General features: G+C 37.8%; 1 protein-coding gene across 2 annotated transcripts in view; it reads right to left on the minus strand.

The window, feature by feature from the left end:
* Positions 1-262: 262 nt before the first annotated feature.
* The window catches only part of LOC126198256 (zinc finger protein 236-like), a 230,228-nt gene continuing 215,942 nt past the window's right edge, over positions 263-14,548 (minus strand). For both annotated transcript variants that reach the window (XM_049934706.1, XM_049934707.1), the window contains exons 25-26: positions 13,036-13,315; positions 263-1,551 (exon numbers count right to left, since the gene is read on the minus strand). In XM_049934706.1, coding sequence (XP_049790663.1) covers positions 425-1,551; positions 13,036-13,315 — 1,407 coding nt within the window. In that variant the 3' untranslated portion in view covers positions 263-424. The remainder of the gene's footprint in view (positions 1,552-13,035; positions 13,316-14,548) is intronic.

Raw genomic sequence — 14,548 nt, forward strand, 5'->3', positions numbered from 1 at the left:
CACTCAGTCAAACAAGTTACATATGTGCTGGTATTATTGAAATGTGCCACTGGATTGTGAAGAATATTCCTCTGGGATTTCCAACACAGTAATTTGAAATTGTAGATGACTGTCATTGTAATAAAAAAATACAGAAACACACACTCATGATGTTTATAAGCAATCTGCATACATATTTTATTAATGTAGAAGTATTTAACTGCAAGTTCTTTTTAAGTAAATACAATAAAAGTAAAAAAAATATTTTATAAATAAACAGCAAAGAAAAATCACAATTTCAAAATATATTTACAATACAAATATACAATTACATTTTCTGCAAATGTATTACATTTATAAATATTTACGGCAGTTGTAACATCATTTCTGATGTAAACAATATTTGTACTGGAAAATGCATGCAAACATGCAAATAATTTACATATTAGGGGTCTGTAAGAAAAGTACTGTTCATCTGAGGAAACAAGTCATCAACAACTCTATCGAGATCAAGGCTTTTATCAACGTCAGTTTCGCTGTTTATTGAAGGTTTTAACTTAATAACTGATTTGGGTGTAGGTGGACCTTTCGTCCCAAGCTCAGAACAACTGAATCTGTGAACTCGCTTAATGTGGGTCTTCAAGTTACCTTTTTGTGTGAAGGAGTAATCACAATATTGACAAGCAAATGGCCTTTCACCTGTGTGACTTTTTAAATGTATACTCAAAGCATCCTTCTGATTGAATCTTTTGTTACACACAGTACACTGGAAGGGTTGCTCTCCTGTATGAATACGAGCGTGCCGTTGTAACTGACTTGGTTTTGAGAACCATTTACCACACACTTGACAGTCATGACACACAAAGAAATCGTCATCTGTCTTCTTCTGACCACCAACAGGCACTAGAGATCTGCCACCTTTGCGACTGTCACTGACCCTGAAACGTGAAGTTGTGGAGGGAGTTGATGAAGAAGCATTGTTGTCAATATCAACATCTAATTCACTTTCAACATTAAAAACAATGTCGCTGGTGGTTGTCACATTATCTGATGATGTCTGCTGAACATTTATAAAAGGTATTTCAAAACGCACAGTGCCCAAATTTTGATCATCCGTTGACACTTGAAATGTTTCCTGACAAACACTCTGTTCCGTTCCTGGTGCCTGAATAATAATATTGGAAGCTTGTATCTGTTGTAGAATTGCTTCATCCAGTTGTAAGGCCTGTGTAGGTATCAGATTCCCTGAAGTATCTATCTGAAAGCTATCAGCTAGTTGAAACTGGAAGTTATTGACAACTTGAGAACTGTCTCCAGTGACTAAAAATGTGGAATTGTTCAAATCTGCCTCTGCATTTTCGTTTTCTGCTTGGTGTATCTCTCTCTCAGTTACCATATTTTCAGTATTTTTCTCTTGATCCTTCACAGCTGGTGAAAAACCCCGACGTTTAGGCTGCTTTCTTTGTCTGTTCAGTCTACTGGTTTCTTTAATGTGTGAAGCAAGATGAGCTTTTCGGTGCCCTGATGTCCGAAATCTTGCGTCGCACACTGGACACTTGAATGGTTTGGCTCCTAGGGAGAAAAAGTTAATATTGCATTAGCACATTTTCATGACCAGACTGTACTCAATAAATTATTATGAAGGCTATAAGACACACTTAACATATATTTACTTCTAAGTTTTTTCTTGCAAAATTGTAACTGGTATGAGTTGGTTGAATTCAAAATTTGGAAAATACTAGGTGGAGAAGCATGAAACTGGAATTTAGTTGCAATAATTACATGTCTGTATTTTGAAACTGATAGACAATATTTTATTTAAAATAATCCCTTGCTATTTATACATTTCTCCCACCTCTCTGGCAGGCCATGAAAACAAAAGTTCTTCTTTTGAAGAGGACCAGTCAGCGAGCCATTTTCGTTCATTTTCACAAGAAATGAAGCGTTGTTCAGCAAGAGAATTTCCCAGTGACTCAAATGGATGATAATCGGATGGCGGTAAGTCTGCAAAATAAGCCGCATACCTTAGTACTTCCCAACTGAATGCCTTGATCATTTTCCTGACCTGTTTTGCGGTGTGTGATGGGGCATTATCGTGGAGCAATATGATTGTGTTGCCTTTTTCCATATTCCAGTCGTTTTTCATGTAATGCTCGATTTTAATCAATCATTTGCTGTTGGTAGCGATCAATGTTAATGGTTTCAACAGGTTTTAGTAGCTCATGACAGATGGCACCCTTCTGATCCCACCAAATACAGAGCACTCTCTTCTTTCCAAAGCTATTTGGTCTTGCAGTGGATGTCAATGATTTTCCTGGAGTCACCCATGATTTACACGACACTTAGGATTCTCAAAATATACCCATTTTTCATCATCTGTCACTATTCGTGGAGAAACCACTTTCTCTTGTACCTGGTGAGCAGCATTGCCCAAGTGGTCTTTTGATTTGCTTGCTGTCTTTCATTCAGTTCACGCAGAACCCATTCCACCCCCCCCCCACCCCCCCCCCTCCCCTGTGCACATTTTCTATAGATTTCAACCGAAGAGAAACAGCTTTCTGTGTCACATTCAATTGCTCCGTGAGTTCCTGTTTAGTCTGAGTATCATCTTCCTCCAATATGGCCTGCAACTCGTTGTCTTTGAACTTTTTTGGTGGTTTCCCATGCTCATTGTTTCTTACATCAAAATCACCACTTTTGAGTTTTTTGAACCAATTGAAACCCTGTGTTTTCCCGCAAGCATGTTCGCCGAAAGCTTCGACAAGCATTCAACGCAATTCTGCAGCAATTTTCTTCAAATCATAGCAGAAAACCAATGCTGTCTGCAAATAATAGTTCGTAGGCACAAAACTCCACCTGTTTACGGGTTTGAAACAGACACCGATGTATGGAACTTGGGTTGATGCGATTTGGCATTCGTCGTCAGCCATTACAGCTCCTAAATTCCGGTTTCATACTTCTACACCTGGTATTACTAGAGCCAAGCAATGTAAAATTATGATGCAATTCTCTTAATGTTTTCATTTCTTTATTGATAGTTTGTAGTTTTAATGCTACTCATGTGACTGCACACACACACACACACACACACACACACACACACACACACACACACACACACACACCCCTTCACTGACAACCATCTTTTACAGTTAATAGTCATAATTAATTTTAAATAAAACTTGTGATTTATATAGAACTTTCAAATTTCACCGAATAAGAGGCAGCGGCTGTTAAATTTTGACAACACATTCTTGATGCTGATTGATGTATAAACTAGATAGGCATAATCCTTATCGCTTCAGGCAGGGGGGGATACCTTCATAATCTAGGATGTTACTGAATTTAGCTTATGTTAAAATTCGGGAGTAAGTAAGAAACATGTAATTTTTTTTTCTTTTCTCCAAAAAAATCCTTGCCGCGAGACACAGGCCTCCTCCATTTGGACATCTGTCAAAGTTTGAATTTTTTTTTATAATGTACAGAATTTTTTCTTTTCAAAAATGCCAATTCAGAAATATAGATTTCTGTTCTGTTGATTAGTACCATGTAGTACTATAGTCTCTGTAAAGGAGAGCTTCCACTTTTAAGTTGGACAGGTTTTATTTTTAAAAAAATCTTTTTTTTAACTTTCAAGGGTAATGTATGTCTTTACTGAAGTTGTTTCTTACTAATTTCTTTGTTACAATGATTATTTCTTTTGTCTTTGCTGCAGTTATTTCTTATCACTTTCTTTTTTGCAGTTATTTCTTTTGACTTTCATTGTTGCGGATATTTCTTACACTTTGTTGTAGTTTCTTGTCAGTTTCTTTCTTGTGGTTTTTCATAGCAGGTTTCTGCAGTGTAGTTGTTCAGTGCTTATTTGTTTACTGAAGACGCTTCTGAGAAATCTGAGACCATCCAGTGAGTTCTGTGAAAAGGACTGTTTGAAATGTCTTCTGACTGGAGCCACAGGAGAGTGATGTGTGCTTGCTATTTGCATACCCATAAAAGAGTGATATACACTATGTGATCAAAAGTATCCGGACACCCCCAAAAACATACGTTTTTCATATTAGTCTGTTGACTGACAGAGACCACCGCCAGTAGAAGAGGGCCATAATGTGTAATAGGCAGACATCTATCCAGGCCATCACACACAAATTCCTAACTGCATGAGGATCCACTGCAAGTACTGTGACAGTTGGGCGGAAGGTGAGAAAATTTGGATTTCGTGGTCGAGCGCCTGCTCATAAGCACATCACGCCGATAAATGCCAAATGATGCCTCGCTTGGTGTAAGGAGCGTAAAAATTGGATGATTGAACAGTGGAAAAACGTAGTGTGGAGTGACGAATCACAGTACACAATGTGGCGATCCGATGGCAGGGTGTGGGTATGGCGAATGCCCGGTGAACGTCATCTACCAGCATGTGTAGTGCCAACAGTAAAATTCAGCGACGATGAAGGGGGCCTGCACCCCTTGTTGCTTTATGCGGCACTATCACAGCACAGACCTAGATTGATGTTTTAAGTACCTTCTTGCTTCTCACTGTTGACTAGCACTTTGGGGATGGTGATTACATCTTTCAACATGATTGAGAAACTGTTCATAATTCACGGCCTGTGGCGGAGTAATTACACGACAATAACATCCCTGTAATGGACTGGCCTGCACAGAGTCCTGACCTAAATCCTATAAGCACCTTTGGGATCTTTTGGAATGCTGACTTCGTGCCAGGCCTCACCAACTGGCTTCGATACCTCTCCTCAGTGCAGCACAATGCGAAGAACGAGCTGCCATTTCCCAAGAAACCTTACAGCACCATACTGAACTTACTCCTGCGAGAGTGGAAGCTGGCATACAGGCTAACACCATACTGAATTCCAGCATTACCAATGGAGGGCACCATGAACTTTTAAGCCATTTTCAGCCAGGTGTCTGGATACTTTTGATCACATAGTGTTTGTGATTATATATATAAAAACCAACAGACTTTGTTCAGGTTGAGAATAACTGTTCGCATTTGAAAACTTTGTTTCAAAGTGAAGATGTTTCCAGTGATGACTTTTTGTGTTCTGAATGTTTTGACAGAACAACAACAATAATTGTATCTGAACAAGGTGAAGCCTGCCATGGTGCAGATGGAGATTTTGCATCAATAGAGGAAGAATTAAATATCCTGAATCAGTCAACTACTGAGGTAGGTGTTTAGGTGTTAGTCCTGTTAAGAAACTGTGGTAAGTGACGTTGAGTCATAAGCTCTATGCATCACAAAAGTGCAGAGACATTACAAAAGCTATGGATGAATACACTACAGCAAAACTGACCACACTCTTCAAAGTAGAAATTCAATCTTCAAAAGAAAATGAACCAAAGCACACTTGCACCTCTTGCCAGGAATTTTTCACAAATACAATTCAGCTGTTGAATATTGTGCATCCTACAGTCAAAATGTGCAAGTTTTAACTATTATTCTAGAGACATTTTCAAAGAAAACAATTTTGAACCACATTCAATCAGTATCAAAGTACATAGCAGACAAATAAAGAAATGTGAGGTCTGTAAAAGGAGTCTTTGGAAGACCAGATCCCTATTATGGTCATCCTGTAGAAGCAGCTCAAGTTCCAATAGTGCAGTCATTTTATATGGAAGATAAACGGGACTGTTCTTGCCAGAGTGCCAACAAAAAAGACACTATAACTGTAACAGTTGAAGGTCAAAAAGTTGTGGAGTGAAGAGGTACATGACTTGCAGTATTAAAGAAACTTTTGCAATTCATAAGAGCAACTATACAACTTCACATATTGGAAGATCAAAATTTTATGCACTATGACCTAAGTGGGTAGTTCCACACCCACCTGGAAAAGTCTGTTTATGTGTGTACTGTGCGAATTTTGAACTTTGTGTGGTAACTTTGAATTATTTACTGAAGCGTGTGACATATGACACTTTGGTTGCGCATGTGAAGTCATTAGTAGTGTGTGACATAAAGTGAGAGAATTGTTTGTTTCAAGAATGTGGTGACTACCCTGGGAAGGGAGGACTGTCTTTACAGACACTTGGCCTGGAAGATGTAGCAGATAACTATGCAGAAATTACATATGTGACATGGGAGGAAAATAAACTAATTAAGAAAACTGTTGCGTTTGACAGTTTCATTGATGAACTAGGTAAATGGTCAGTGAAAGCCGTAACACACCAGCATCTGAAGAAATTGCAACAACAACATATTACAGAAGTGAAAGGGTGTGTACAGGTTGAAGAACTATGTTTAGTGCTTCACTGTGATTTTGCTGAGAACTGGTCTGCAATTCTACCGCAAGAAGTACAAGGGTATCATTGGAGTATTGACCAGGTTTCAATTTTTATGGAAGTGACATATTTTCAAAACGAGACCCCAAGTGTTGCAGTTAGAAGTGATGACACAGGATATGACTCAGCACATGCTTTTCTAGCAATGCGCAAAATTCTTCAACTGCAAACAGGGGCAGAGAAGATCATCATTATTTCTGAGAGTGCTCCCTAGTCATTTTAAAAATCGTTACCAGCTGTTTGAACTGAGTAAGTCATTTCTGCCAACTGACTGGTTATACAGTGCTACTGGTCATGGAAAGGGGCCTAATGATGGTGTAGGAGGCCTGCTGAAGCACTATGCTACAAAACAATCTTTCCAGACCAAATACAGCTGTGATTCAGAATGTTGAGGATTTTACGAGAGTCGTGAAATCTTACACATCCACAGCCCTCAATCTTTTGTCTAAGGAGGAAATCGAATTCTGTGAGTAGAAAAAAGAAGAATGGTCCAAACAAACTACTCCTGTGAAAGGAATTCAGAAGAAACATTTTTGGACTCAAAGTGATGGACGAACTCCTATTGCACGCACTTTAAGGAGCAAGAAAGAAGAAATTTCTTTTGTTTGGCCAACACCTCAGAAACAGCACAATAATATTCAGATTCACAACCTGAGAAGGGGGATGTTTGTGGCGTGTGTGAATGACTGTGACAGGTGGTTGGCAAGGATTATAGACACCAGTTATGAGTTAAATGAAACTGTAGTGAAGGACAGCAACAATGCCATCAGGGCTCAATTCCTGTTCGCAATGTTTTGAAGATAAGTTCTCCACTTCCTATTGGTTCAACAGGAAAGCAACACACTATATCAAAGGAAGATACTGAAGCAGTGGAACATATTTTTAGTTAATTGACTGGCTAATTTCAGTACAATCTCTTTAGTGACCCTTCTTGAAAATGGAAATCACCTGCACATTTTCAGTATCACTTTGAATGGTTAGTTCTTCCAGCAACCTATGATACATTGCTGCTAAAAGTTGAGAAACTTCTTTCACATACTCTTGTGTAGAATTATGTATGTATCTCATCAGATCGGATCCATTCGTCTGTCTTTTGCTGAGAGATTTTTCATTATGAATTTCTTTTCTACAGTTATTTGTTTCATCATCTGCCATTTTTGTATTCATTGAGACTGCTGAAAGAAGAAACTGCATGTGCTACAATCTCTATCAGAGAAGCAATTTCAGAAAATTGCCTGAAGTATTTCGGCCTTTTCTGTCATCATTTGTTTCAGTACCAGTATGGTCATTGAGTGACTTGACAGATAGCTTTTATCTATTTATTGATATAATGGAAGATCAAAACTTCTTTGGGTGTCCTGTCAAAGCACCTGATAGCAAAGTTACTTCTAAATCTGTTGAATGGTTCGCTGATGGCTCTCTTTCATGTAAGTTTTGTTTCATTTTTTGTTATCTACAAGGCTTTTGCAAGCTTTAAATATTTGGGGAAACACTCTGCTTTCAAAGTTGCTTTATAACATGGTGATGAATCACAGTGGGTCTTTCCCACCCCTCAAAACTTTGCTTGGCACATATCTGTTGAAGACATTGTACAACACTAACTTTGTCCACTTGTACTTGACATTTTTAGTGTCTGAGATGAGCGACGGTGACTGCTCAGCTAATCTTACACCATTCCTCGTTGCAGTTTTTAAGTAGAAAATCTTCCTACCTTCCTTTACATTCCAAATGACAGTCATAGTAATGATATAATTTATCAAAAGATTAAAAAAACAGTGTAACAGAGTTCCTTCTGTTTAAAATACTGATATAATTTATGTTATTAATAGATACTAGATCATGGGCTATTACTGACTTACATTCTGTCTTCAGTCAAAATATCTTTATTTTCTAGTTACAGTCCAATGTGTTACAGAGCTACAACTCCATTTTCAACGTGTGGGTGGATGTAATGAGCACTAGTTTTTCACATAGCAGTAATAGAAGAACACAATCATTAGATGGAACAAGAAAACTATCTCAGGTGGGTTAACGAGAGAAAAATGCTAAAGAAATGAGAGAAATAAAGTACTGCAACAATTATCTGAGTTTGACCACATAACATTCGTCTTCCGCATTAATGAAAGTATTCTATATTTGCACTTACATTTTAAACAATTTAACATGTTTATGACAGTAGTACACAACTCAAATGATATGTACTTACCTTATGTTACAGTCATGTGATGGGTATTGAAATTCCTATTATTTTTATTTACATAGAGTGACAAAATAAAATAAGAAATTAAAAATTACTTAGAGTATAGACAGTTAATAACTTGGGTTTACATTCTTACATATTCAATTGTTAACTGTCACTCCCTTAATGGATTATTAATTTCTGATTTTATTTCATCAATCTATGCAAATGAAAACAATATGAAATTTGATATTGCATCAAAGACTAAATAAGCATCATTTGAGTCACATAGTACTGTCAAACGTTAAACCATTCAAAATGTAAGTGCAAATGTGGAAGTTTTTCACCAATGCAGAAGATGAATGTTACATGGGCAAATGCAAGTAATATATACAGCACTTTATTTGTGTCATTACTCTAGCATTTTTCTCTCATTAATTCCTCCTGAGACACTTTTATTATTACATCTAACAATTGCATTGACTTGTTATTGTTAAGTGAAAACCTAAATCAGAAGTAATGACCATTATGTCTATACAGTCATTGAAAATGGAGTTGTGTAGCTCCAAAAATATGACAGACAGTAATTAGAAAATAAAAATATTGTGCCTGAAAATGGAATATTATTAACCAAACAGTCCACTGGTGTATTTCTCATTTTTAGTGTCCAACAGGTACATTTAGGCAATCAGACATGTCACCATTGTCAAGTCTGCTGATGAACTGAGCTCTTGAGGGTGCACACTAACTTATATCCCCTCCCACCGCAAACCTTTCCCTCCACAGTCCACAACCAAGGGAGCGTATTGGCAGTTGCAGAGGTGCTTGCATCGGCGTCTGTGGTAATGTCAATGTAGTTATTAGTACACCTCTAACCTAATTGTGTAACTGTCTTACTCCCTGTTCTACATCAACGAAGTTGAGGAGTTCAGGCCAGTATGTAAGCACGAGATTCAAGGCGTTACCCTTACAAATCTGTTCGCCAACTAACTTCTCAAGGTAATTTTTGGATATGGTATTTAGAACATTGCTTGCTGCTGCAGGAAGTGGTATCTTCCCACAGCTCGTTCTTTGAAATATTTTATTTATTAGAATTGAAAAATTCACTATTGTGACTTGGAAAAAGAGAGCATTACATATGGATGCATGAGAATGTATGCAATACAGAGTTGCAGGAGTAACAGCTCACTAGCTTCAGCAAGAAACTGATCTCTTATTAAAAATGCACTGTTACAAAATTAACCAAATGGCATTAAGAAAACTCTGTTCCTCCAAAGGGGATAGTTCTGTAATCGCCACACAGAGTGGCTGCGCGGTTTGAGGCACCATGTCTGGGACTGCTCCCACCGGAGGTTCGGAGTCCTCCCTTGGGCATGGGTGTATTTGTTGTTCTTAGCACAAGTTAGTTTAAGTAGCGTGTAAGACTAGGGACCGATGACCTCAGCAGTTTGGTCCCTTAAGAATTCACACACATTTGAACATTTTGTAATCATGCCAAAGACTACGTCACCATTATCAGCAACACAAAAGCATCCATCAATCATCTGCCTTACAAGGCAGTATTTTGCACAAAGCCAAACTACCAATTACATATTGGTCTGCTGTGCCTACTGATATACAAAACACTAGAATGAGCTGATACACACTGTGTGAGAATAGTTACATACTTGTTAAATAAATGTTTTCTGCCTACTGAAACAAAGGGGCAGATCTAATAACAATTTCAGCTTTAACGTAGTCCCATTATTCACATGAAGTCTGTTACGTCTAGCGGTTGCCACATTCTTCAAGTAGCAATTAAAGAAGAAGGCACCGGATTCAGTGCCTTGCAGAACTACAATGTTGTGTAGGTATGTTGGCAATAAATTCATTGTACGGAAATATGATTAAGAACAAGCACTTCACCCCGAAGTGACTCCTATGTAGGCTTAACAATGAAGACTAATAAACTTTAACTCCACTGGCCTTAAGACGTCGGCACACAGACCGTGCATCTGAATGTTGATCATGCCGACTTTCTGCGAGGAATAGCATGTTTGGGAGTCTTTCCAAATGTGCAGAGCAATATCTAGCATGTCAGATATTCTGAGGGTGCGTCTGAGCTTTGACCAATCAAATGCCACCTACGTCACATGCACGCCATCTCCCTTCAGCACAGAGTTGTGAGGGGCATTCAGTTCAAGCCTACGTATATATGCGATTTCCGAGTACCAGAAAATTGAGAATCACTCGTAAACCCATAGTTAACTGGGTGATTCGTTGCAATAAAATAATGAGAAACATCATATTCATGGCAAAAGAATGATTGTAACTTGCGTATTATGAGAGTATGCCACTTGAAGGCAGTGACACATTGAGGATCCACCAAAAACACATTGTTCTTGGTACAATTTGTTATAATTAAATTTTAATTAGTAACATAGCTACAATTAAAGCTTTTAGCAAGTGGCAACATGTTACAATTGGCCATAAATGAATTGTTGTCTCTTAAGCGTGGTGAATAGCGTTAATGATTCAGTCTCGTCACGTCTAAATATTTTTTTCCTAACATTCGCCTTTTTAATAGGTTCTGATGCTTTGTTATTAGTTCAATGTATGTATATACTACAATATTTGATGTTATGTAAATATAAGTTTACTTTTTTATGAGGAGAGAGTTTGTTCGATTGGCTTAATCTACAGGACAGCTTGCGCTACTTGTATAAAGTTATTTTGTTCCTTTTTCTTTTAAGTTTCGCAATTCACATGTCGTAAAAATTCTGCTACTGGGTAGGAACAGTGATCAAGTACGAATGACCTTAGGGTTTTACAAAACTGTGAGAAAGACAAAACAATATTTATCTTATCTATTGCAAATTTGGTTGCACTATTTGTAATGGAACTTTTATAAGCCTATGTCCTTACTGATTGGACATGGTACTTTCCTTTTTGTCTTAAAACATGTACATCGATATTGTAGTTTGTATTTGTGCGTATTATGTATAGAACAATGTGACTAGGATATGGACAATGGAGGAAATGCGCATTTTAATAGATCTAATGTGGGAATTTTATGTGCGCCTGTTGAGTAAACAGTGTGATTTACGAACTAGAAACATTCCACAACTGCCGCTGGAGGGTGTTGCGATTGCGTATACCATGTTGGGACCACCATACCGTGTGCACAAGTCGCAATGTTCCTGAGTCTTCAGCAGCACGTTGAACTGTACAAGCTCAATGTTGACATTCGACAGCACGGTCCATGTGCCGACGGCTTTATGTTCAAGGAACTGAGGCTGATTGGGCAGCACTTGCTCAAGTCTTCAAATCATTTCTCTCATTCAGGTTGATGAACAACCTTAAAGCTTTGGTAAATGAAAATGTGCAGCTGATTATCTTGTATGAGACTTGCAACAACTTTGATCTGTATGAAATAAGCTTTATCAAGCAAATCTTCTACTTCATATTTCTGTGAACAATACCTGCCAGTTTTTATTTCTGTACAACCTAAAAACATCTTCAAATTGATAAATGCTGCAAGTACTTGAGGTTAACTTTGAACATACAGAAACCATTTAGGGTATTGGGTATGTTCAAGAAACCACGCACATGTAGGAAATCTGCATTGAATGATCTGATGTCCTACCAACACTGAATGACAAAAGCTCAGAGAAGGCTGGGAAAAAAGAACAAAGAAAAAAAAAATTGCCATGAGACAATGATCATTACATGGTAGTAACCCTGTCAAACCCTTCCATAGCAACAAAGTTATGGCTAAATTGATATTTAGTACAGGAATTTATTTAAAAAAAACCTTGAAATTCATAATTAAACCACAAATAGTCCAGGATAGAGAAACCATAATATTATGAGAAAGATAGATTGCTACTCACCACACAGACAAGGCTGAGTTGCACACAGACATGATCAAAATACTACTAGACATTTAAGCTTTTGGCCGAAAGGCCTTCTTTGGAAATATAAAGCACACACAATTTAACACAACCACAAGTCACACAAACGTGGCTGATGAGTATGGCGCTGTGGCTATGGCCTTGTACGTATCTATCCTTTTCATAATATTGTTGAAATTTATGATTATGTATAAAACTAATTAGGAAAATTTAAAAATTAATGGTGTACACAAAAAAAACTTTGGCACCACAAAGTGTAACTTACATGTCAACAAAAAAAGAAGTCATCTGTGCTGTAGTAAAGGTGCTGTAGTAAAGGTCCAGTAACCTAAGTAACATCTATTAGTCGGACCATTGGTACTATCTACATGTCGGAGACCCATGACAGAATGAAAAGGAAGGCTGGGGGTGGGGAAGATACATGTGTATATATAAGGGCTCTAAAATTAGTTCTTGGAAATGATAGCACACTAACTGGAAATGCTCTTTCAGGAGATATGAAGAAAAGAAATCTCAACACCACATTTTACACATGGCAAGATGACAGGTGTTTGAAAGGAAGAAAGAAACTGAGTAAAATTCCTCGGATTGGAAATATTTTCTTGTAACACGCTTGAAAATCGAAACTACATTTTATATTAATCTAATAATGCACAAGGAAGGAACAAATGGTGTAACTATATAGATTACCTGTATGAAGACGCATATGTACTTTCAAACTTCCTTTTGTTGAAAAGAAGAAGCCACATACATGACATGAAAATGTTTTCTGCCCTCCATGCGTCTTTAGATGGCTGTCTAATGTTGACTTCACTGTAAAACACTTATTGCAGAAACTACATTGATATGGGCGTTCACCAGTATGGATACGGACATGGCGTACCAAGTCGGAAGGCTTCTTAAAACTCTTTGGACAATATTTGCATTTATTAGCATATAGAGGCTCCATCTTGTACCGCTGGTGAGGATCCTGAAACAAAAATCTATGTATAATTATACCAACAAAATTAGTACAGTGAGCCTTTAAGGTAAATAACTTTCACCAGAAGTTACCTATGTTAGATGGTACCTTCAAGTACTGAATTAATAATATAGCACAGATTGGGTTCACTATTAACATTGTACCAATGCCTAGAACAATATGTAAATGAGACTTTCCTCCGATCATGTAAGGTATAATCTGACAAAAACTACTTTCGGATTGACAGTGAAGGCGGAAGTGATTGTGACTGTTGTGCCCTGTGACTGTGTGTGTGTGTGTGTGTGTGTGTGTGTGTGTGTTTTACTGTTATTCATAGGGTGGTACCCAATGATGTCAGTGGGAAGTTCGTCTAAAGTTATTAGTGGAAAATTTTAATGTCATTCTGAGGGAATTGCCTTACAAGGCCAGTCGAGAGAAATGGTTAATGGTTTGCATGTTACCAGAGAAATGGTTAATGGTTTGCATGTTACGTGCCTCCTTTGAGAGTACAAAACTTAATGGTGGTGCACTGCTCTCCATTACCAAAGTAATCGACAGAACTGCTGCAGCTTTGAATGTAAACAAAAACACTGTTGTAGAGATAGAGACGGAAAGGTCTGACAAAGAAAAAGGAAGCTGAAGAACTGTCGAACTTAACACAGCTGGAAAAAACTATCATATGGATAAGTGGATTCCCAACATCAGTTTGTTTGCAGAGGATAGAATTCGTCATCATGTTTATGATTACTATCACAGTAAAGAAACATCTGGCACTCAGGAGGCTGTTGGTCACATTTAAAGACTAAGAACTTTTTCACTGAAGTCAACACATCCTTGTCTGAAGTTTAACACAACCTGGGCTTTTAATATGGACATTTCTGTAGCCGTAAGCTGTTGATGGAGGAGGAGGATATAACTGCATGGCACTGCCAATTTTTAAGGGACATCATAGCATAAATACCTATGAAGTCATGTGTCTTGACAAAACACGGGTCAATTCTGGTCACATTGTCAAGCATGGCAGGACAGAGGACTCAGCTAAACGAAAAATGGCAATGCCGTCTGGCAAGGGGGGCAGACTACTTCTTCTTCTTCTTCTTCTTCTTCTTCTTCTTCACAAAGGCACTTAGCAAGATTTCCCCCAAATTGCCTTCTGCTTTCTAAATCAAGGAAAACAGGAAATTATCATGAAGAAATGAAGCACGTGACATTTACAAAGTGGTTCGAAGATTCACTAATGTC

This window comes from Schistocerca nitens, chromosome 1 (genome assembly GCF_023898315.1).
Source record: "Schistocerca nitens isolate TAMUIC-IGC-003100 chromosome 1, iqSchNite1.1, whole genome shotgun sequence".
NCBI classification, from domain to species: Eukaryota; Metazoa; Arthropoda; class Insecta; order Orthoptera; family Acrididae; genus Schistocerca; species Schistocerca nitens.